The sequence below is a fragment of the Macaca fascicularis genome, chromosome 1 (assembly GCF_037993035.2).
Source record: "Macaca fascicularis isolate 582-1 chromosome 1, T2T-MFA8v1.1".
NCBI lineage: Eukaryota > Metazoa > Chordata > Mammalia > Primates > Cercopithecidae > Macaca > Macaca fascicularis.
The window spans coordinates 224,182,503-224,205,429 of record NC_088375.1 but is presented as its reverse complement, the minus strand read 5'-3'; the positions used below and the strand labels follow the sequence as shown (position 1 = coordinate 224,205,429).

The window sequence follows — 22,927 nt, the reverse complement described above, 5'->3', positions numbered from 1 at the left end:
ATATAGAGAGAGAGAGAGGGAGAGAGGTCATTTTCATTGCTGAGTTGTATTCCAGAGGTCAGTGGACTTTCTCTTTCTTTTTTTTTTTTTTTTTGAGATGCAGTTTCACTCTTGTTGCCCGGGCTGGAGTGTAATGGCGTGATCTCGGCTCACCGTAACCTCTGCTTCCCGGGTTCAAACAATTCTCAACCTCCCAAGTAGCTGGGATTACAGGCATGTGCTACAACGCCTGGATAATTTTGTATTTTTAGTAGAGACAAGGTTTCTCCATGTTGTTCAAGCTGGTCTCGAACTCCTGACGTCCTGACCTCAGGTGATCTGTCCGCCTTGGCCTCCCAAAGTGCTGCGATTACAGGCGTGAGCCACTGCCTGGACTTTTTCTTTAAAGGGGTATATTTTAGACTTTGTGAACCACATATGTCACATGTTTTCCATCTCACCTTTTCCTCTTCTCCCTCCATCCTTTTTCCTCTTTCTCCTCCTTCTTCCTCTTCCTGTTCTCCCTTTCCCACGACCACAATTCTTTAAAAATTTAATAACCAGGCTGGGTGCGGTGACTCACGCCTGTAATCCCAGCATTTTGGGAGGTGAGGTGGGTGGATCACTTAAGGTCTGGAGTTTGAGGCCGGCCTGGCCAACATCGTGAAACCCTGTCTCTACTAAAGATACAAAAATTAGCTGGGCATGATGGCATGCCTGTAGTCCCAGCTACTTAGGAGGCTGAGGCAGGAGAATCACTTGAACCCAGGAGGTGGAGGTTGCAGTGAGCTGAGATTGCACCACGGCACTCCAGCTTGGGTGACAGAATGAGACTGTCCCCCCCAAAAATAAAAAAAAATAATAATAACCATTCTTAGCTCATGGCTGTATAAAAATAGGCTAAAGTAGGATTGGCCAACTGACTATAGTGCTAACTTTTGTTGCTCCATGTACCACAATTTCTTTATCTGTTGACCAGTTGGTAGTCATCTGGCTTACTCCCAGTTTGGGGCTATTATGAGTAAAGTTGCTGTGAACATTGATGTATAAATCTTTATGTGCACTTATACTTTTTGTTTCCTAGGAGCGGAATGACTTAGTCACATGTTAGGTCCGTGTTTAACTTTAGAAGAAACTGTCAAACTATTTCCCAAAATGGTTGTAGCATTTGTCTCCCCATCAGCAATATGTAAGAGTTTCAGTTGCTCCATATCTTTGGCAACACCCAATAGTCTCATTTCTGAGCTTAGCCATTCTAATGTGTATGTAATAGAACCTTATTGTACAGTACTTTTAATTTGGATTTCCCTAATGACTAATGACATCAAGCATATTTTCATGTACTTATTAGCCATTCATGTATCTTTTGCAGAGTCTTTTCCAATCTTGTGCCCATTTTAAAAGCTACTTTGTCCTTTTATTATTGAATTGTCAGAGCTCTTTATATATTCTAGTTACAAGTCGTTTATCAAATATATGTTTGGCAGATATTTTCTCCCAGCCTATGGCTTGTCTCTTCATTTTCTTGACAGTGCCTTTCGAAAAGCAAAAGCTTTAAATTTTGATGGTGTCATTTGATCATTTTTTTTCCTTTTTGGTTCATGCTTCTTATATCGTAAGATATTTTTGTCCAGATTTTCTTCTATGCTTTCTGTTTTCTTACAGAAGTTTTATAGTTTTTGCTTTCTTGTTTAGGTGTGACCCATTTTGAGTTAATTTTTGTGTATGGTATAAGGTGAGAGTCAAGGTTCATTTTTTTTTCCTATGGGTATCCAGTTGTTCAGCATGGCTGTTGCAAAAATTATCCTTTCCCCATAGAGCTACCTTGGCCTCTTTATAAAAAATCAGTTGACCATGTAAGCATGGATCTATTTCTGGACTCTTCTGAATTCTTAACAGCTTAATTAGAGCTCATATTTTTTAATCTATGGAGAGGGGATATAGATAGGCCTCTCAGTGACCTTCCTGCCTAAAGATGACACTTGCTAATAGCATTGTAGCCATGAAAAGTGGAAAAGATTGTCTTTCACGGGATGTACTTGTAAACACAGGCTTTGCATTTTCCAACACGACTACCGTTGGGCTACTGTGGTGCGTTTTGCCATTCAGGCTGCCAGGTCCTTCTCTTCAGAATAGAGACTATCTGTTTGTGTTGCTGCTCTCTGGGCCTATCTTTCTGCCCACCCCCAGCCATCCACAGCCATGGATGTGGGCCAGGGCCCACCCCGCCCCCAAGCTGTAGCCAGCCCTTCTCAACCCAGCCAGGTTCCCCATCTCTCCCCACATGTGCTCTCCACCTCTGTGCTGTAGCAAGCACTGATTTGGTGGGCTGGCTTTATTCCAGGACCTTACTGGGAGTGAGTTTGTCTTGTCATTTAATTTTCAGGGTGGCTTCTGAGCGAAGCTGATGGTCTGATGTGAGAAGCTAGAGACAGTGCTGTATGGAGGCTCCAAACCTGATGAACCTGGAGGCGACCTCAATGGGCTGGCCCTGTTTCTGCCACTGCCTTGCCCCTGCTTGGGCTGCCAGCCTCCCCAAGGACATGATAGTTCTCTCCCTCTTGTCAGCCAGCACATCACTGGAGTGCCTGTTGTCTCGGCAGGATGGTTCCGTGACAGCTTTCAGCTCTGTGTTGCCAATGAACCTTTACTGGATTGCAGGATTTCCATGGTGTGGATCAGTCTGTGACTTGCAGGTTTCAGGCTCAACATTGTCGTGTTGTATGCACAAGTCCCCGTCCTGTGCATGGGTTCTTAGTTGACGATGTTTGTTCTCACCTGTTAGGTGAGAATTTGGTTGGTGGAGGTATGAAGAAAGAGAGTCATGTTGGTTTTGTTGGTGTTCAGTGAATAGTTAGCTGTGGGGATGCACCTCTCCTGCCCCCACTCTCTACCGTGGTTTTACCCAAACTGGAGCCTTTGCGCAGGCTGACCTCCATGGAGCCGGGCAGAGCTTAAGGTAGTTCATGGAGTCTTGGAAGGTTGAGTTTCAAAGAGCTCCATGCCCTTTGCTCTATAGCAGTTTGTCCCCTGACCTCATTGCAGTCCACAGGGCCACAACGTAGAGGCAGTCCCAGGAAGGCCCAGGTGTGCAGGATGAGGATTGCCGCCACAGACGCCCGTCTCTTCAGCCTTCACAGAGATGCCAGGGCTGTGCTACTGGTGAGGAACCCCTGCCACGCAGCTAGAGCGCCGGTTCTTAGACAGCTGGACTCTGAGTGAGAGTTAAGATATCTCCTGTTCTTGGGTTCTCTGGGGCTAGCAAAGCCCTGCCCCCTTCAGTCAGTGCTTGATAAGAAGAGGAAAATGTCCTTGGAACCCCCGTGGCTGGTGGTGGCACCAAGGTTTCTGACCCCAGGCTTGTTGCCCACTTGCCACCTTGTCTGCCTTGTCTACATGGGAGGCGGGTCCCTGCTTCCAGAGTGCAGACTTGAAGCATTTAAAAAGCCCACTCATTCTCTTTCTTTTCTTCCCAGCTAGAGAAGAGTGGCTGCCCCGTCTTCTGCCCTTGTCTTTATACCTCCGGACATTCAGGGAGCCTGGTGGCGGGGAGGTATGCTCCCAGGCGCGCTACTCTCAGTTTCCTCGCAGGGTCTGCACTGGACTTGGAAAAAATAGACTCTGGAGGGGGACGGGCAGGACTCGAGGTGGTCGTGGCTGGGAGTTTGAGCCGGTGTGGACCATGCTGGTGTTTTTGCAGTAGCTGGTCTGTTACCCTCTGAGAGCCACACAGCAGGTAGGAGTCATCTCTATCTGAGTTTTTCTCTTTTTTCATTTTGCCACAAGACAGAATTGTATCACACATCTCCAAAACGAGTAAAATGGCATTTCAGCTTCTTGTCTTTATAGACTCTCTGAACTTTAGGAAAGATCATTCTGGTCCCTTTTCATTAATAATGAAAACCAGGGGGCAATAAAATGTTCTTAACGTGAGCATGGCAGGAACGAGGGGTGGTGAGGGGTGAAGGGTGAGGCTGCAGGGCCCACAGGTGTTTCTTGGGGCTGGAATTGCTCAGAGCTCTGGAAAGCGGGCAGCTGTCGCAGGGTCCTGGTCCTCATCCCGCACAGCCAGCATCTGCTCCGCCTCGGCAGCCCAGAGGGCCCCAGAGAAGGCTGTCCTCCTCATGGCGGGATGTTTGCAGGCGAGCGGAGGAATCCAGCAAATTCCAGGTGCCGGTCAAGCTTTCGGCCCAGTCACAGCTGCTTTCTTGCAAGAGGCTTTGTGGTGTCTGAGAAATCAGTGGTGAATATGGTGTTCGGGCCGTGGGCCCTGTTCTGCGCTTGTTCTGCCTGAGGATTTTGGCTGCATGGAGGGATGTTCCGGGTATGGAGGAAAGCCCTCCTGAGCAGGGACTCTGAGAGAGCGGAGTGGCCAGGTTGCTCTGTCTTCACTTTTTCCTCCTGAAAATGGACTTGCACTAGATGTCAGGTTTTGTATCTGGAGCGCCAAGCAAAGCTGGCTAGAAGAGGGAGACAGAAGAGACACTTGACCGGGACTCCAGGTGCCTGACTCCTTGGAGTCAAGGTGAAAGATCTGTTTGCCTCAGCGGTCTCAGAGCTCCCTGTGTAACGAGAGGTGATTCGTGTCAGGTGGGGGTGTCCACCATCAGCAAAGTAGCACTGTCCCCTTCCCAGAGCAGTTTCTTAGACACCAAGTATCACTGCACAGCCTGGGAAGGGAGTGGGGAAGTCCTTGCTAACCATAACACAAATCCCAGAACCCATAAAAGAATAGATTGATAAATTTGTATAAAAACCTCTGCATGCGACAAAACACCATTAGCAGAGTCAAAAGAAAAATAAGCCAGAGAAGATGTTTGCGATGCAGATCACAGACAATGGGCTAATATCCCTGCTATATAAAAAGTCTCTCTAAAGTGACAAGGGAAAAGAAATCAAGTAGAAAAGTGGAGAGCATACAGTACACCGAAAAGGAAATGCTGATGAAAACATGTTCAATCCTCACTCAAAATGAGATCAATGCAAATTAGAACTAGAGTGAACTTCTGCTTTCCTGCTGTGGTATTGGCAGGAATCTCTGTGTTTGAATCGCGCATTGTGTGGGCGCAGCCGCGGGGAAGCAGGCATTGCGCAGGGGCTGAGGGTGAATTATCGGCCCCATGGAGGCAGCATGGCAGCATTTCTCAAAACTGCAAATGCACATGCCCTGGGACCAGCCTCTGGGAGTTCTGAGGCTCACGGGGTGCGTGTCCCCGTGTGGGAGACGGCACATGTGCATGTTGTTGATGGCAGCATCGTGTGCAATAGTAGAAAGTTGGAAATGAGCTGGATGCCCATCGGAGGGCAGGTGAAGTGGAATATCCTACAGCTGTAGAAAACACGATTGAGAGATGGGGGAACGTGAAGGAAGAGAAGACATCCTGTGCCGCCTTAGATTGCACACAAACTCTCTGGAAGGATAAATGTAAGACTACTAATGGCTGTTGGTGGGGGGAAGCGTTTTTGTCACAGGCTGCCCTGTGCTATTTGATGAGTAAACTGCATGCGTGCTACCTGTTCAAAAAGTGTAAAACAGAAATGGAAGTTGGGGACCGAGGGAAAGGCCATATGTTGATTACAGTTTTGGGATCGAGATTCCAGGGCTGGGACATACCGGGGAGTCTCGCGTGGAACCCGCAGGCAGCGGGAGCAGTTTGGTGGCCAAGGAGAGACTCCAGGCCCCTCCAGTCCTGACGTTTCTGCCCCCTGAGAGCGCCATTCAGCAGCCTGGGGGAGGGGGCGTCTCCTTGCCCACTTGGAGGTCTTTGCGACTTGGATCCCCCTGGTTGGGCTGCATGCCACAGCCCCTTCCCCCTCACGCCACATCCTGCCCTGAGCTGAAAGGAAGAGCGGGCCTTCTCCTCCCCTCTGGTCATAAAACGCCAGGACGTGGAAGGTACCTCTGAAAACTGACAGGCACAGGTGAGAACTGAGGGCAGAAGTCTCTCAAGCAGCAAGTCCTTCAGCTTCGCTCCGCCGTGTTCTGACGCTCCTTCCCAGAGTTTAGAACGCTGCTGATTTTCCCTCTCCCCGTTTCCCCCAAATGAGCAGCACACCGTGGGGGTGCCTCCCGGATAGCTCTCCACTGGCGCTGTGATCGCCTTCCCCACTGGTCTGTGTCCCACCTAGGCCCCTCCTGATGACAGATCCTTCGGAGGGAGGCAGAGCACCCACCACGTGGCCTGGAGATGGCAGCTCCAGAAAGGTGTTGGCAGTGGAGACAGGACTGTCCCACGTGCCTTGGAGGATCGGATGAGGTCGTGGACATGGGAGCACTTTGTGAACTGGACATGGGAGAGAGTGAAGGTGGAAACTCTCCCCACGTCAACTGGAATTGCATCCAGAAGGGCACTTTGCTAGGTGCCGTGCTAAAGAGAATCGGGGCCAGACGCCAGTGCTGTGCGCCTGGGATGAGGGCACTTTGCTATGTGCCGTGCTAGAGAATCAGGGCCGGGCCCGGTGCTGCGCGCCTGTAAGTCCATCGGCTTGGGAGGCTGAGGCGAGAGGATTCCTTGAGTCCAGGAGTTCCGGGCTGTGGGGCACTGTGCTGATGGTGGTTCTGCACTAAGTTCTGCATCAATATGGTGACCTCCTGGAGCAGGGGACCACGAGGTCACCTAAGGAGGTCAGAAGTGGAGCCAATCAAAACTCCCATTCTGATAAGCAGTGGAACATGCCTGTGAATCGCCACTGCACTCCAGCCTGGGCAACATAGCAAGAGCCCACCTTTAGAAAGATGACTGACTTAATACAAATGAAGAGAAGAGAAAGGGGCCAGGTGCTCCTCCACGAAGACTGGCAGCTCTTCACAGCAGCAGCAGCGTGTTCTGAGACATCACCCCACTCCCTTCTTGCCCTCTGTGCTGGTCCCAGGCAATCTCCACCTCGTGAACCCTTGCAGCAGCCTCGCCCCAGGTCTTCTGCCTCTGTGGCCCCCACTTCTGACCATCCTCAGAGCCACCCCAGTGCTGCTCTTCAGGGTCATGGCATTTCCTGAATCACGTCCCCCAGTGACTCCCATTGCTTATGAAAGAATATTCGGCTTCCTTGACCACACAGTCCACCTGGCGCCACCTCTCCACCTCTTTCCTTCCCCGCCCCAGCCTCCACTGCACCTGCAGCTTCCTTGGCTTCTCTCCGTTCTCCCCAGCACCCTGCTATTGGGGTCCTCTGGGCCAGAGCAGCTCTCCTCTTTAGTCAGGCCCAGGGTGCTCACCTGGTCCACATGCACCTACTGTCTCTCCTTTGTGCTTGCTCCCCTCCAGCCCCCAAGGGCCTCAGGGCTCCTCCAAGGCCCTGCTGACCCTAGCCCCTCTCCCCTGCCACCCCCATCCCTTTTGATAGGCGTTCTCACTCTCCGAAGCCTCAGTCATTTGGAGACTCGTGTTTTCTCTCCGCTGGCTCCAAGCGAGAGGCAGGGCTGGGAGGTCTAGTTTACCACAGCCCACCCCCGTGCCCCCACCCAGCGTACCACAGTCCCCCTCTCCACTTCACTGAGACCCCGCTTGGTTCTGCTGTGGCCCCCAGCTGATCGCCAGCTATAGTAGGGCATATGTGGGTGTATTTATGCTCCCCAAAATGTACTCATGTTATCGTCTCTGGATCTTTTGTTCCTGAGGTAGAGACCATGCCATCGGTCTTCAGATCACCTCTGCCACCTGACTCCCGACTCGAGGCTCAGCTCACTACTAGATACCTCCACCCACAGCTTGCAGTCAGGGTTGGGTGACTGGCATCCCTTGTGTCCCAGTCGAGGTAGTGGGAACAGGAGGGGACGGAGCCGAGCTGCTGTTGTGATGATCATGTGCTGCCTTCCTACGGTAGAGTGTTCCACTTGCCCATCGTTGGAGGCGAGGAGACTGTGCTACTGAGGCACGTGTGCCGGCCCCCACCCAGGGAAGGACACCGTGTACGTCTTCTAACCCTCCTCCTCTTACCCCGCCTGTAGGCCCCGCAGGATCCCGATGGCGAGATTACGGCGCCCTGGCCATCATCATGGCAGGTATCGCATTTGGCTTTCACCAGCTCTACAAGGTGAGTCACCCCCAGTGGCTGTGGGTGCTGTGCCTCTGCCACCCTGTGGCATTCAGTGCCCTTTCACTGGCTCCCCTGCATGGAGGCACTGCCGTGCTCTGCCCTGGAGCGTGTTGGCAGCGAGAGGCTGTAGTAGAAGTCGGGGTTCACGGCTGGATCCAGGCCCTGCCCTGCTGCGGGGCTTGGCAGGCTCTGCCCATCTTTTCTCCAGTACTCAGCATGTACCACCCGGATCTCTACTTGCAGGGGCATCGTGAGGTCTGTCCCTTGCCAGCCCGTGTTGGGCACTTAGAGTAGCGCCTGCACAGGGAAGCCGTGCGAGCGGTTTTGAGACACAGAATAACATAATGGAAAAGATCATAAATGCTGGGCCAGCTGCTTTGCTGAGCCCTGGCTCTGCCCCTCAGGAGCTTGGTGATCACAGGCTCTGGTCTGTAAAATGGGGATAACAGTCCCAACCTCACGAGGTTGTTGTGAAGTCCCGAAGAGTCAGTCTCCCTTATAGAGGGCTCAGAGCCATGCCCGGCACATGGAAGAGCTTTATACACCATTGTTCTGCCATAGCATTTAAGAGCGGCAGTGGGAACCTTAGTGTCATCAGATGTATGGGAGCTGTTCTTTTTGCTCTGTTGTGTTGGCATCTATAGAAATCTAGGATTTCCCAGGCTTCTCAGGTCAACTCTCAGGATCCCAGGCTCATTGCTTGCAACAGAACTGCAGGCATGAGGTAAACATTGACTCCCTTGTGAAGGCCCAACTTGGACATGAAGCAAATGAGTCTAGTTTCTAGAAAATGCAGGGCCAGGGTAGGTGGCCAGTCCAGATCTTGGGATCCTGGAGAGAAGCCTCTTTTCTTTCGAGGCTGCCAGCTCCTCCACCCCGATCGGTGATTTTTTTTTTTTTTTTGAGATGGAGTGTCGCTGTGTCGCCCAGGCCGGAGTGCAGTGGCGCGATCTCAGCTCACTGCAACCTCTGCCTCCTGAGTTCAAGCAATTCTCCTGTCTCAGCTTCCTGAGTAGCTGGGATTATAGGCATGCGCCAACATGCCTGGCTAATTTTTGTATTTTTAGTAGAGATGGCGTTTCACTGTGTTGGCTAGGCCAGTCTCAAACTCATGACCTCAGGTGATCCATCCACCTCAGCCTCCCAAAGTGCTGAGATTACAGGCTGAGCCACCGTGCCTGGCCAGTGATTTTTTTTTTTTTAAACAACCTGAATGAGCACCCAGACTCGCCATAAGGCACATGAAACATGTTCAGCCGTGGTACTCTGGGATTCTTCATTTTTGATGCAGTACAAAAGCTAATGACAGTTATAGCAGAATATTTTTTTTAAGTGTAGCATGTATTCCTGGAGCTGGACATTTCCATGTTAGAAATTGAGAAACAAGCACTGGGCGCGGTGGCTCACGCCTGTAATCCCAGCACTTTGGGAGGCTGAGGCTGAGGATCCTGAGCTGATCACGAGGTCAGGAGATCGAGACTATCCTGGCTAACACGGTGAAACCCAGTCTCTACTGAAAATACAAAAAATTAGCCCGGCATGGTGGCAGGCACCTGTAGTCCCAGCTACTGGGGAGGCTGAGGCAGGAGAATGGGGTGAACCTGGGAGGCGGAGCTTGCAGTGAGCCGAGATTGCGCCACTGCACTCCAGCCTGGGCGACAGAGCAAGACTCCATCTCAACCCAGATGTTTGAGATTAGCCTGGCCAACGTGGTGAATCTCTGTTTCTACCAAAGACAAATAAAGTAAAACAAAACAAAAAAACAAAAATAAGCTGGGCATGGTGGTGTGAATCTGTAGTCCCAGCTGTACTCGGGAGGCTGAGGTGCAAGGATCACTTGGGCTCGGGAGGCAGAAGTTGCAGTGAGCTGAGATCACACTGCTGCACTCCAGCCTGGGCCACAGAAGGAGATCCTGTCTCAATTTAAAAAACAAAATAAGCCAGGCACAGTGGTTCACACCTATAATCCCAGGACTTTGGGAGGCAGATCACTTGAGGTCAGGAGTTTGAGACCAGCCTGGCCAACAAGGTGAAACCCTGTCTCTACTGAAAATACACAAATTAGCTCGGTGTCTTGGTGTGCACCTGTAATCCCAGCTACTTGGGAGGCTGAGTCAGGAGAATCACTTGAACCCGGGAGGCGTAGGTTGCAGTGAGCCTGCAGTGAGCCAAGATTGTGCCACTGTGCTCCAGCCTGGGTGACAGAGCGAGACTCTGTCTCAAATAAATAAACAGAACAGAACAAAAACACCTCTTGGGGCTCAGTACTTCTCCCCCTGAACTGGTGCCCCCTTCAAATCTCACTGACTGTATACAAGCACCAAGAAGGATGTGATACAAATGCAGAGTCCTCAAGTGAATGCCCCGGCTGTACTGAGCAGTAGGCACTGTCACATGGCCACCCATGGAGGGCCTGTGGCCTGATGGGAGCGGGAGGGCAGCTCGGCAGCTCGCCTTGGTGTGGGCACTCACAGGGAGCTGCCACCATAGTTTCTACGAAGCTCTGGGCTCTCTGCTCTACTTTAAAAAAGAAAAGAAACATTGCAATATCAGTCACAATGGTAACAAGAGAATTTCTAAAGCATCTGGTCAGTTTCTCGAAATTGAAAAAAAAAAAAAGAAATGGTAAGAAGCCCTTGACTTGCTTTATAAACATATGAAGACTTCGGCTAGGGCAGCGTGTCTGCTCCTGCCCTTAGGACTTCTGATCTCAGAAATGGGGTGTTTAGTTGGTTACACACACATATATGATTTTTTTGTTTGTTTGTTTGTTTGTTTTTTAGACAGAGTCTAGCTCTGTTACCTAGGCTGGAGTGCAGTGGCATGATCTCGGCTCACTGCAACCTCTGCCTCCCGGGTTCAAGCGATTCTCCAGCCACAGCCTCCCGAGGAGCTGGGATTGTAGGCATGCGCCACCACACTCAGCTAGTCTTTATATTTTTAGTAGAGACGGAGTTTCACTGTGTTGGCCAGGCTGATCTCGAACTCCTGACCTCAAGATCTGCCCACCTCAGCCTCCCGAAGTGCTGGGATTACAAGCGTGAGCCACCATGCCCGGCCAAGAATTCTTTACCTTTCATGCTGAGGACATTTCATCCTGAAGCATAAGGCTACCTTTGATGAGTTCTGGCTCAGTTGTGGGTAATAGCTCACACTGGCTCAGTTGTGGGTAATAGCTCACACTGTGGTTGAAAAGCACTTTGCAAAATGGGAAATGCGTCTATACATGTGCTGCTGAAGAATGATCTTCACTTAGGAGTCACTCTGGAAATGAATTCCCACAAACCCCTTGCAAGAGACCTTCTTTTCCTTCCCTGGTACAGAAACCGTAATGGAGAGGTTTCCGTCCTCTTTCCTATCTGGGCCCAGATAGATTAAGAACCAAAGTTGTCCCTGGGCAGCTCCTGCCAGGCCTGTGCTGCACTGCCGTTGGCAGCACCCACTGAAGTGGGCAGTGGGTCTCACTCTCCTCACCTGGGGGACTTTGTCTCCATATTCCGAGTGGCTGGACATCAGTGCACATATTCCTACAGGCAGCTGTCCCTGAAGGCCCCGCCACCCACCTCCACCCCTCCACACCCTCACCTCCAAGGCGACCAAGAGCACCTGTTGCCAGCCCTGCCCTGCCTACTTCCTTCCTGAATGGCCCCCCAGGCGTCCCTGGTTCTAGGCCCCTGTGAGGGGTGGCCCTGCCACATCCACTTTCTTTTTTCCCAGAGCCAGTCTCTTCTGGTCCTGCGCCTTCCTCTCCCTTCTGCCCTGCATTTAATTCTGGGGAACTCGACTTCTTTTGACTCTTACGTGAAGGAAGTTTGTTCTGAGGATTCAGGCTTCATTTAGAAAAAGATTGAGGTGACCTCTTCCAGCAGCCTCAGAGCACTGATGTTATCCCCTGGCGAGAGAACCAAGGGTCCCAGAAGTGTGTTGTTGATTTTCCTTTAGTTTCTCCAGTGATATTTTGTTTATTAATTGTACTCATTTGTTTCCGAATAGGTGATTCACTCACAGGTTCAAAATGTTCACGATTCAGGAGAATATGCCGGGAAGAGCTGCCCCTCCTCCCTCGCCTCCTGGAGGCTCCAGCAGTATCTGATGCTTGTGTGTCCATCCACATTTATATCTTACAACTTTGACAGTAGAGTTTAAAACTTTGTGTTACAGAAATAGTGTGGCATCACTAAGAAAAGTAAATAAAGGAACCAGAAAGTTCCCATCACAGCAGATCCAGCTGACTCTCCCTGTCCACGTTCCCTCCTGGTCCTTGTCCTTATTCAGGCAGAATTTTTACGTGGTTGTAATCGCAGTCTCATAACTTTTTCAAATATCTTGTTCATTTATGGTGTTTGCTTAGGGTTTCCAAAACCCGGGGATGACCGGGAGAAAGTTGGGCGGCAGAATTTGAGAGATTGTTGGAGGATAACCCTGGGTCCGTATGCATTCCTCACCCTGTCCCGCTTCTTACAGAAATACCTGCTCCCCCTCATCTTGGGCGGCCGAGAGGACAGGAAGCAGCTGGAGAGGATGGAGGCCGGTCTCTCTGAGCTGAGTGGCAGTGTGGCCCAGACAGGTAAAGATTAATGACTCCATCAAGTCACCCCTCACAGCCTTCTCCAAGCAGCCCCTTCTCTGCCCCTCCCCTCTCCCTCCGTCTCCACTCTATGTGGTGACTTCATTTATCTGCTCTGAGAATCTGTTCACATTTGCAAATGAAGCCGCCGTCATTTCGGTTTAATTTGAAATTGCTTGTTTACTGTCGGCGCGGCCTCAATTAATTATGTTTTTACGGAAAGGCTCCCAACCTCAGAATATTAATAAGGGGAATAAAATGACAGCCTTTCTAAGGGCTGTAAAGTTCATTTTTAATTTCTGCTTCTATGAGGTTTTCAGGGGGGTTTTCAGTGATTTTCCCCCTTCCCTCTAAGACTCCACTGTGGGGTCAAGAGAGTCTGTAATTACTGTGGCTCCCAGGACCCTGGCCACCTCCCCTGTTATCGACTCGACAGGGCTCACGTTCATTACCCCGTGCCCCAGCAATGGCCCAGATTAGCTGGGACCTGTCGCACCAGAGGTGGCTTCTCCTCTTTATAAACTTGTTTACTAGACGGCAGCTCTGAATCTAGAAACTAGAGCGAGGCCAACGAGAGAGCCACCTGTCCCAGGCAGGAGTCTGTGTCCCTCTGGGGCACATTTGTGAAGCTCACAGAAACCCTTTCAGAAACCCTCTGATGCTGCCCATTCTACTGGCGTTTGCTCCTGCAAGGCTGACATTGGTGGCAACAGGGTCCTGAGGGGTCACAGGACACCAGGGAGTGGAACAGGCAGCCTGGGGTCAGGTGGGGAGGGCAGGAAGGAGCAGTGGGAAACAGGACTTGTGGCTTGAGCCAGTCCTGGATGTGAATGTGGCGGGGACCCGAGATGCATCTGTCTGGGCATTGGAGACTCCAGGAGTTTCACAAGGACACTGAGGCCCAGGAGATGAAGGACGCAGGCGCCAGAGAAGCCGGGAGAGCTCAGCAAATCATAGCCAGCTCTAATTAGAGGGGAGAGGTTCTGGACGGATATACTGTTGACCATGGACAACTACACAATAGAAAGATAAAGTAGAAATACTAGAGGTTAGACACAGGGCAGGCAGATCACCCAGAGTGCAGATAAATTAGATGGATTGCGGGGGGCTGGGGGTGTCTGCAGATAAATTAGATGGAGCGGGAACATGGGCAGCTCCTAGGTGCACGGACCGAGCGAGAGGAACATCTGTGCCTGTGAATTTAACCGCGCCGTGACTGCTTTCTCCTCGCAGTGACTCAGTTACAGACGACCCTCGCCTCCGTCCAGGAGCTGCTGATTCAGCAGCAGCAGAAGATCCAGGAGCTCGCCCACGAGCTGGCCGCTGCCAAGGTACCTGTCTCTGCCCTGCAGGGCCCTCCAGGCCCAGGTCTGTCCCATGTGCCCTTCACTCTTGTCCCTTGGGCCCGGCTTGCCACCTTCGGGAGCCGGACTTCGCCCCAGTCTCACGGTGGTTACACAGCCACGGCCGACGCTGCCCTTTCTCTCCTTGTAGAGACAGGAGGCCGTTGCTGGGCAGTCAGTATGACGTTTAACCGTTGAGGCTGTCCTTTCTCTCTCTCTGTCACCTCCCAACAGGAGGAAGGAAAAGCTACCCTCTGCCTGTGATATCTCATGGCAGCCATATCCCCGCAGCTCTGGAGGCTCTCTGTGTAGACGTGGGGCGGCCTCTACCTCTAAGTTAGGTTGCAGCTCAGCATGGCCAGGCGGGGTTCCGGAACAGACAGGGGAGAAGCGAGTCGCAGTCAGTTCACCAGCACCAGCCCCGTCCACACCGCAGTGCAGCGGGCAGGTTCTCTAGACTCAGGTTCCACAGGTTCCAGCAACCCTAGGGATCCAGAAGCGACTTCCGAGTCAGTGTCCTTGCCTCACTGCCCAAATGTGAAGAAATCGTGACATGGCAGCTTTCCTGGCCCTGCCACTTGTTAGCTGCATGACCACAGGCAAGTTACTTAACCTCTCTGAGTCTTAGTTTCCTCATCTGTAAAATGGAGCCATAATGGCGCCTAATTCGTGGGGCTCTTCATGGGCTCAGGAGGGTGCCTGGCTCCAACCAACTCACAGGATTGCAGGCCTGGGTTCTGTGGGTGGGTAACAGGGGTCATCGCTGAGGCAGCGTCAGACAGACCAGGTCCAGGAGACAGTGGCCTGGTGGCTCCAGAACGCCCACTGGCTCTTCTCTCTGTCACTTGCCCCACAGCTCTGTGCCCGGTGGACAATTCTCCCGGGCTGCCCCCACAAGCTGGGCTCTGGAGAGTCCCGTCCCGAGTTGCTCGCCCAGGGCAAGCCACTCCTAGTGTACGACTTGGCTCGAGCCAGCTCTCAAATCTTTTGCATTTGCAAAAACCACGAAAATGACGGTCTTTCCATTTTCCATGGAGTCTGGGGTGTCTCTTGAAGAGAGTCCCGGGAATCTCCCCTCTGGACATCCAAACCACACACAGAGGTGCTGCCTGCCCTTCCTCCTGGGGTGGCTGCGGGTACTGGTGGCCACCTCCAGCCACCGTGCAGTGCATGTTCTCCGCGGGTGGCCGGTCCCTAAAGCACCAGGAAGCCCAGCGACGGCCCCGCCTGCTCTCCTGGGTCAGATCATCTTTTGGATCCATGGTCGGCCTGTGGCCAGAAGCCATCCCGGAAATTGGAAAACTGTTTTCAGGCCTTGCGCTTGAGATGAAGACCACATGTTGTGTTGAAGAAGCAGTGGGGGCCCGGGATGTGCTGGGTGGTGAGAGGGGTCAGGCCCCTCAGAGTTCCTCGAGCTGGCTTTGCTGCCGCTGTCCCTGGCCCACCCCAACCTTCTCTCCCGAGCTGCAGTGGGGCCACTGGCTTGGCATCTAAACTTGCATGTGTGAGGACTTCGGTTACCCCATAAACCAAAGACCCAGAGCTGTGTTTTCTCAGCTGTAATGTAAGTTTTTATATCTGGCTTCCAAACTCCTACTGGAGCACTGTAAAAAATTAAAAAGAAGAGCTTTAAGTAATTAAAAAACCTACATAAAACTGAAGGCTATGAGTTTTCTACAACTGTTTTTTAAAGAGACTGACTAAAAAGCCCCAGATGTCAGATTTTATTTCTAAATCCTGGCATCTGGCACCATATGCGTTTGGAAATCTGAGTCCTTTGTAGGCCGGTGAGTGGAAATTGCGCCCTTGTTAATGGGCTGCTGTAGCTTTCAAGGTCTCAGAGAAGCCAGAACAGTGGCTCCTGGGCCCTCCGTGTCTGGTGGTCTGGAGTAGGAACCCTGAGGGGCTGTGTCTGAGGGTGGCGGGTGACACACACTCACTCAGACTGCCCAGGTTTTCCTTCCTGAGACCTACAGGTCCCCCAAAGGACTGCTCCCTGCTAAGGTGTGCCAGCTGGGCTGCTTGCTGCGGCGAGCCCACGGCAGCCCCCGACCCCACGTCAGGGGCCAGGCCTCTGAAAGCCAGCCCAGCGGCCCACCGCACACTGGTGGGGAACAGCCAGGGAACGTCCCCTGTGCCGGCCCAGGGGTGCAGTATCAGGAGAGCTGGCAATATTCATCTGTGCACTTAAAGACAGCCTGGGGTGGCCTTCAGCCTGGGTGAGGTAGATCTCACACAGAGGCCTCATGTGGCATTGTCCTCTGTGCACATGCCACAAGCAGGTGGCCACTGGCAGCTCCCATTTGGGGACCTCTGGTTTGGCTGTCCTCTTCCCCATCTACACCAGCAAGCTTGGCCAGAAGTGAGATGTAGTCCTGTGAAGTTTATTTGGAAAACAGTGTTACCTTCAAAGGGGAAAGTTGTGCATGGAAGGATGGGGTTTGTCAGAGATGGTGGCTGTTTCCTCTTTCCACCCTGGGCCATCTTATATCCCAGGCGTCATACCGCTTCATACCGCACCTTCACGCCTCCACATGTCTCTCAAAGATGCCCACAGTACCATTATGGCACCTAAAAACACATAATGATTCCTTAAGTCATCAGATGTCCAAACAGAGCCGTGGGAATGTTTAAGGATGTCGTCATCCAAACAGAGGCATGGCAGGCAGTGGGCAGTGGCAGAACCTTCCTCCACGTTCCCCAGAACAGACCCAGAATGCCCCACCTGCTGCCCCCACCCAGGTCCTCCTGCAGCCGCAGGCCCCGCCCGTGCCACAAGGACCCCACCCTGAGCCTTGCTCCCTGTGCTCTGCTTTCAGGCCACCACATCCACCAACTGGATCCTGGAGTCCCAGAATATCAACGAACTCAAGTCCGAAATTAACTCCTTGAAAGGACTTCTTTTAAATCGGTAGGAGGGAGGGATGGGGACCCTGTTCTGGTCAGGCCTGGAAAGGGGGACTGGGAGCTCTGGGGCATGGGAGGGGCATGACCCTCACCCCCACCCCCGAGGACCCCATCTGTCTGGGCGACTCAGGCACTGAGTCTGGGGCCTTTTGAGCTTCTCTTTTCATTCCCCAGTTGACCACCTCTCCACTCCAGAGGTGACGGTCTGTGGCACATGAGTGTTGATATACAGTTCCCAGGCCTGTCAAGACCTGGTAAGGGACAGCTTGAGCCAAAAAGCAGGGCCCTTGGAGCAGAGGAGAACCTCCTGGTTTGGCTCCTCCTCCTTCCTGAGCCCCAGGTGACCACTCAGTGACAGCTTTGTCCCAGGGAAAGCCCTTGCGGGAGGGTCTTTGCGTTTTCTACTTGGAAGGCTTCCACGACTGAAGGCATGAGTAGAAGCAGGCCCTGCCCCCCCAGCTTCTTGGTGGTCCCCCTGTTGTCCCTCTGTAGTGACAGCACATTGTCACCAATGCAGCCTCAGAGGCAGGCTGGCCCACTTGTCCTGCTTTGCCTGGGACTGTCCTGGTTTTATTTATTTTTATTTTTATTTATTTTTTGAGATGGAGTCTCGCTCTGTTGCCCAGGCTGCAGTGCAGTGGCATGACCTTGGCTCACTGCAACCTCTGCCTCCCGGGTTCAAGCCATTCTCCTGCCTCAGCCTCCCGAGTAGCTGGGACTACAGGCATCTGCCACCACTCCCGGCTAATTTTTTTATTTTTAGTAGAGGTGGGATTTTGCAGTGTTGGCCAGGCTGGTCTTGAACTCCCGAACTTAGGCGATCTGCCCACGGCCTCCCAGAGTGCTGGGATTACAGGCATGAGCCACTGTGCCTGGACTGTTCTGGTTTTTAAAACTGAAAGTCCAGTGTCTAGGAGCCACTGTGTCCTGGGAGCCGCCAATGTGGGCCGTCCTCCTGGGCTGATGCCCTAGGGTGCCTTGCATGGGCTGTCCTTGTTTCCCTGCTGGACTGGGTTTGGTGGGAGCTGGGTGAATGGGAGGGTACAGGTGGGCACTTCACTAGGGTCCAGGATGGGGTGCAGAGGGGTCTTGCGGCTCCAGTCAGAAGACCCCATTTTCCAAGCCACTCAACTTCCTGGTTCTCCCTGAGGAAAAGAAGATGTCCTAGAAAGAGGTGTGGTGCTGGCAGAGGCCAGAGCATTGTCATTAGGAGACAGTCTCCATTTTCCCTAACCGAGACCAGTGCCTTGGAGGCTGGGGATGGAGGCCAGGCCGTCGGGTAACCGTGGGGCCAAGAAAATTGCACACGGAATTTCTTGTTAGCGTTGAGGATGCTGGTGAATAAAGCAGGCTGTGGTGTGTGCCCCATTCAAGTGGGGTCTGGGGGGAGAGTTGTGTCTGAGGCCCTGCTGGGAGACAGCCCTGTGGGCAGCGCTTTGTCCTCTTGGCTCAGGCAGAGATGGGCCTGCCTGTTGGAGAGCTCTGTCTCTGAGCCGTTGCCAAGTGGACCTGACCTCCCAGGTCCCTCCTGGAACTGGCTTTGGTTTGGGCTGGCTGCTGGCCCAGGAAGGGAGTACGGAGCAGAAGGGAGAGCTGACTCTTGCCCGTTGAAAGTGTTGAGCTCAGAAGTTTTCTAGCAAAGGGCACCACCGCCGCCCTTTTGGTTCTGATGTGTCTGACCCCCTGCCAGTGGCCAGGGCTCCCTGCCTCCACCTTTTGCTCAGACCATAGACAAATTAGGACTGTGGCTCAGGTGTCTGGAGTCCCCAGTCACCGCCCTTTTGGGCTCCTCCCCACCCTGTCCCTCTCCTGGCCACTGGGGTGGAGGCGGGGACAGTGCTGAGGATCAGGAGGAAGCAGGCTCCCGAGAGGCAGCAGGCCCCACTTGGCTTCCAGCAGCTGCCCAGGCAGGTGGGCCTCGCCCAGGGGGTCCCGGGGGACCCTGGGCGGTCTGTGGGGGCATAGGACACTCTTGGCATTTATCTCAGCTATAGGATCTTTGCTCCTGAAAGGAGGGGAGGAAGGGCTCCATCCTGTCCCTTGCCCAGTGGCCCTTCACCATCGCCAAGGCCTTGGGGGTCAGGGAAGGCGTGGCCCTTCAAGGGTGGGAGTCCTGAATGCCGCCACCAACCTCCTCCTCTGCTTCTCCCGCCAGGAGGCAGTTCCCTCCGTCTCCATCAGCCCCAAAGATCCCCTCCTGGCAGATCCCGGTCAAGTCACCGTCACCCTCCAGCCCTGCGGCCGTGAACCACCACAGCAGCAGCGACATCTCACCCGTCAGCAACGAGTCCACGTCGTCCTCACCTGGGAAGGAGGGCCACAGCCCCGAGGGCTCCACGGTCACCTACCACCTGCTGGGCCCCCAAGAGGAAGGCGAGGGGGTGGTGGACGTCAAGGGCCAGGTGCGGATGGAGGTGCAAGGCGAGGAGGAGAAGAGGGAGGACAAGGAGGACGAGGAGGACGAGGAGGATGATGACGTGAGCCATGTGGACGAGGAGGACTGCCTGGGGGTGCAGAGGGAGGACCGCCGGGGCGGGGATGGGCAGATCAATGAGCAGGTGGAGAAGCTGCGGCGGCCTGAGGGTGCCAGCAACGAGAGTGAGCGGGACTAGGGCCGCGCCCACTGCCTCCAGCCCTGAGGACGGCGTCCAGTATGCCGGTGCGTGGCCATACCCTGCCTCCCTCTCTGGCCCTGGGAGGGCAGCTTGGAGCCCAGGTAGGGGGCAGAGCTGTCCTCAGCTGCACTGCGGCCTGGTGGCAGCGTGGGGAGTCGCACTTCTGTCCACCTGGCCTCCTCTCACCTGGCCGCCAGCCTCAGCCCCAGGCCCAGCAGCCTTTGGCTTTGATCTCAAGTCAGGCTGAAGGCAGCGAAGCCTCAGGGCTCAAGCCCCTGCCCAGCCCCCTCTCCCGGACAGACGCCTTGCCCAGGGTGTGTTTGCCGAGTGTCTTGACTACCGTGACACCACGCATGGCCAGAGCTAGCGTCCCTACTGCCTCCCGACTCCTCAGTGGAGGAGGAGCTGCGGTCCCTCTGGTGTCTGCCGTCCCCCTCCCTCCCTGGACCCAGCCCTGGACCCCGCAGGTGCCTGTCCCCAGCACCAACCCACTCGTGCCCCGTCGTCCTCCCAGACAAATGAAACCATGCTGCGCTTCTGATGCCCTCGCTTGCCGTGTCATGGTTCAGCTAATCCCATGGCGAGATGGGGGCTCACTCCCTCGGAGGAGCCAGGCACCAGGGCTTTCCTGACCAACAGCCAGCTCTGTCCTTCCCCCCAAGAAACACATGTTCATTTGTGTGATCATGTATAGACCTCAGAATGGAAGATAGGACTGTATATAATTGTAATAAATACCAGTTGCCACTATTTAATTTCTGCCTGTGGCTCCCTGTCTGCTCATGGCACCCTGGGCCCCGGGGGTGGTCTCAGTGCAGCCTCAGCCAGTGAAGTGTGGGTGAGGGCCGGGGCCCATGGGCAGCTTCTGCCGCTGCTCAGCCAGAAGCAGAGGGCTTTGTTCAGGTCCGGTGGCTGCCGGAGGGCGACACTAGCTGACCGCAGGAGGATCAGGGACCTCGTGTGACTGGATATAGACCTTGTGTGGAGTGACGAGCTCTCCTTCCTTAAATGGACGCATGCTTCCCGGGCAGGGGAGTGTGGCATCCTCTCTGAATCCTCGTCTCCCCCAGCTCTCGCCCTCCCAGTCCCCCTTTCCCCTTCACAGAGCATTTGGCTAAAACCAGAAGAGCAGAGCCATGCACTCCTTGAGGGGCGCTCCTGTTCCCTCCAGCCCCCAGGTGTCGGGACCAGGCTTATGGGCTGCAGATGCCGTGACGTCCGTGTGCCTGTGCGGACACAAGGGCTTCGGAAATAGGAAGCTCTGGGCAGCCCCTGCAGGTGTGGCCTCCATGCACCCGCCCGCCCCACCCCGCCCTTTCCTGGGGAGGGAGGAGGCCACGCAGTTGGGCTCAGAGGCTTGGTGTTGGGGCTGTTCTGTCTCAGATGTTTTGCTTTTGGCCCCTGCAGCAAACCCTTCTTAATGCTAGGAACACAGGGCCTGTTCAAGTGTCAGGTCTCCAGGCCTGGGTCGCCCCCGCCCACTGGAGAATCCCTGGGAGCAGGTCATCCCCACCCGCTGGAGGGTCCCCAGTACCGGGCCGCACCCGCCCGCTGGAGGGTCCCCAGTACCGGGCCGCACCCGCCCGCTGGAGGGTCCCCAGTACCGGGCCTCACCCGCCCGCTGGAGGGTCCCCAGTACCGGGCCGCACCCGCCCGCTGGAGGGTCCCCAGTACCGGGCCGCACCCGCCCGCTGGAGGGTCCCCGGGAACAGGCCGCACCCGCCCGCTGGAGGGTCCCTAGTACCGGGCCGCACCTGCCCGCTGGAGGGTCCCCGGGAACAGGCTGCACCCACCTGCTGGAGGGTCCAACCCCAATCTGGTTTCTGGCCTGTGGGTTGCGTCTTTCATGCTTGTCACCTAGAAGGACACTCCTGCAGTTCCTGTTTACAGCCACGTGTTCCCCAGGGACAAGCAGAGCCCAGTTCAGTGTCACACTGTGGCTTGTTCTCCTTCTTTCCTGGCCTCCTTGCCGTCTCTGAAGAAGCAGGCGTCTCAGTTCCCAGGGGCTGCCACCTCACCTGGACGAGGGGGTCCTGCCTACCAGGCCCCCAGGAGTCCCAGTGTCTGGGAGCTGGGACGGGCAGACAGGTGGGCCAGGCCTCGGCCTGGCTCTGGGGACGGTGACTGCCTGTGTCCCACCCTCGGACCTGCTGGGTCGCAGGCCTGCATTGTGGGTGGATCTGTTCCTGAGGAGTCCCCGCCCCCTGTCATTTGGTGCCTGGTAGCCATTGTCTGTAACTTCTCAGAGGTCCCTCCTCCAGCGGGACCAGAAAGGGAGAGCAGAGGGCAGATACCCTGGGAAGGAAGGGAAGCCAGGGCTGTGGGGTCGGTGCTGTGGAAGTGAAGTGCCAGCTGCCCGGCTCCATTTCTTCCTGGAGAGCTGGGGCCACCAAGAAACGGATTCCCTGGGGCTTCACTATCCCTGGAGTGGGGGCAATGGAGACCTCACAGGGCAAGTGCTCTCCAACCTGGGGGTCAGTGGGCTGGCACATCGTTGAGGCTCAAGCGCGGAGCAGAAACAGACAGAAACCTGGGCCCGGAGGCCTTTTGCCCCTGTGGGTCCTGAGCACCGAATTCGGCTTTTGAGGACAGAGAGTCTGGCGTGGTGTCAGGGAGAGAAACCCCTCCCCAGAACGGCAGGAGTGCTGCCTAATAAAGCCAGCTGCTGGGCCGGGAAACAGCCCTTTGAAAAAAAGCCTTTCATTAGAAAAATAATGCATTTCATCCAAATAAGGTAAAAATATTCGGAATGGGGCAGAAGTAAGCAGCAAGCAGCGGCTGTCAGGCCCTTTCTGGAAGGGAGAAGATTATTAAACTCAATTACGATGTATTTTTATAAAGTGTCTTTTAGGAAAGAACCAGCCCCGTGCTTGGAGGCCAGGGGACGGCTGCCCTGACCTCACCCTGGAGCAGCTCCCTCGGTCCCCAGGGTCTGTCCCTGCTCCTCCGGTGACTCGCTGGTTCTGCCTTGGGCAGGGACATCTAGTTTGGGAAGGACAGGGGGCTTCCCGTGGTGGTTGCGACACGCAGGACCAGGCCAGGAGGCGGGGTAGTTGCCTTCGGGAGATAGTAGGGCCTCTGCCCCCCTGGGGCTGCCCAGTCCTTCAAAAGCCAGGGCTCCTGGAGCCAGTCCCATCCCAGGACCCCAGCTGGGACAGGGAGCACCTGGGTCAGGGGAAGGGGCTGCTGAGTTTGTGCCCGCAGGTGGGGTGTGTAGCAAAGCCAATCCACAGAGAAGGGGACAGAGATGTGAGAATGTGCCACCCACCCATCGGCTCCCTGTGTGCCCAGAGTCTCTTTCCCTCTTTCTTTTTCTTTATTTTTAATAAACGCATCTGAGCAAGCTGTGTTCATCTTTCGGGGCCCTCACACCCAGGTAGAGGTGGAAGAGTTTTCTAGAAGGTTTCGCTTCCGCCCTCCTGGTGGCCCAGCCAGGAGCATGGAGGCGCTGGGTCTCTGGCCTGGCCCCAGACCCCTCC

General features: G+C 54.4%; 1 protein-coding gene and 1 long non-coding RNA gene across 14 annotated transcripts in view; one reads left to right on the top strand and one right to left on the bottom strand.

Moving 5' to 3' along the window:
- PEX14 (peroxisomal biogenesis factor 14) overlaps nucleotides 1-20,203 on the top strand; it is a 158,326-nt gene extending 138,123 nt beyond the window's left edge. For 10 of the 13 annotated variants that reach the window (XM_065534505.1, XM_045387356.2, XM_045387351.2 and 7 more), the window contains 5 exons: nucleotides 7,928-8,013; nucleotides 12,481-12,583; nucleotides 13,817-13,914; nucleotides 16,746-16,837; nucleotides 18,989-20,203. In XM_065534505.1, coding sequence (XP_065390577.1) covers nucleotides 7,928-8,013; nucleotides 12,481-12,583; nucleotides 13,817-13,914; nucleotides 16,746-16,837; nucleotides 18,989-19,445 — 836 coding nt within the window. In that variant the 3' untranslated portion in view covers nucleotides 19,446-20,203. The remainder of the gene's footprint in view (nucleotides 1-7,927; nucleotides 8,014-12,480; nucleotides 12,584-13,816; nucleotides 13,915-16,745; nucleotides 16,838-18,988) is intronic. The other 3 variants (XM_074020741.1, XM_074020721.1, XM_074020730.1) reach the window with 1 other exon arrangement.
- LOC141408862 (uncharacterized) lies at nucleotides 11,959-21,605 on the bottom strand. Its single transcript, XR_012426316.1, has 3 exons — nucleotides 21,242-21,605; nucleotides 16,332-16,497; nucleotides 11,959-15,530 (listed from the first exon to the last, which is right to left on the bottom strand). It is a non-coding gene; the product is annotated as an uncharacterized lncRNA (long non-coding RNA).
- Nucleotides 21,606-22,927: the final 1,322 nt, after the last annotated feature.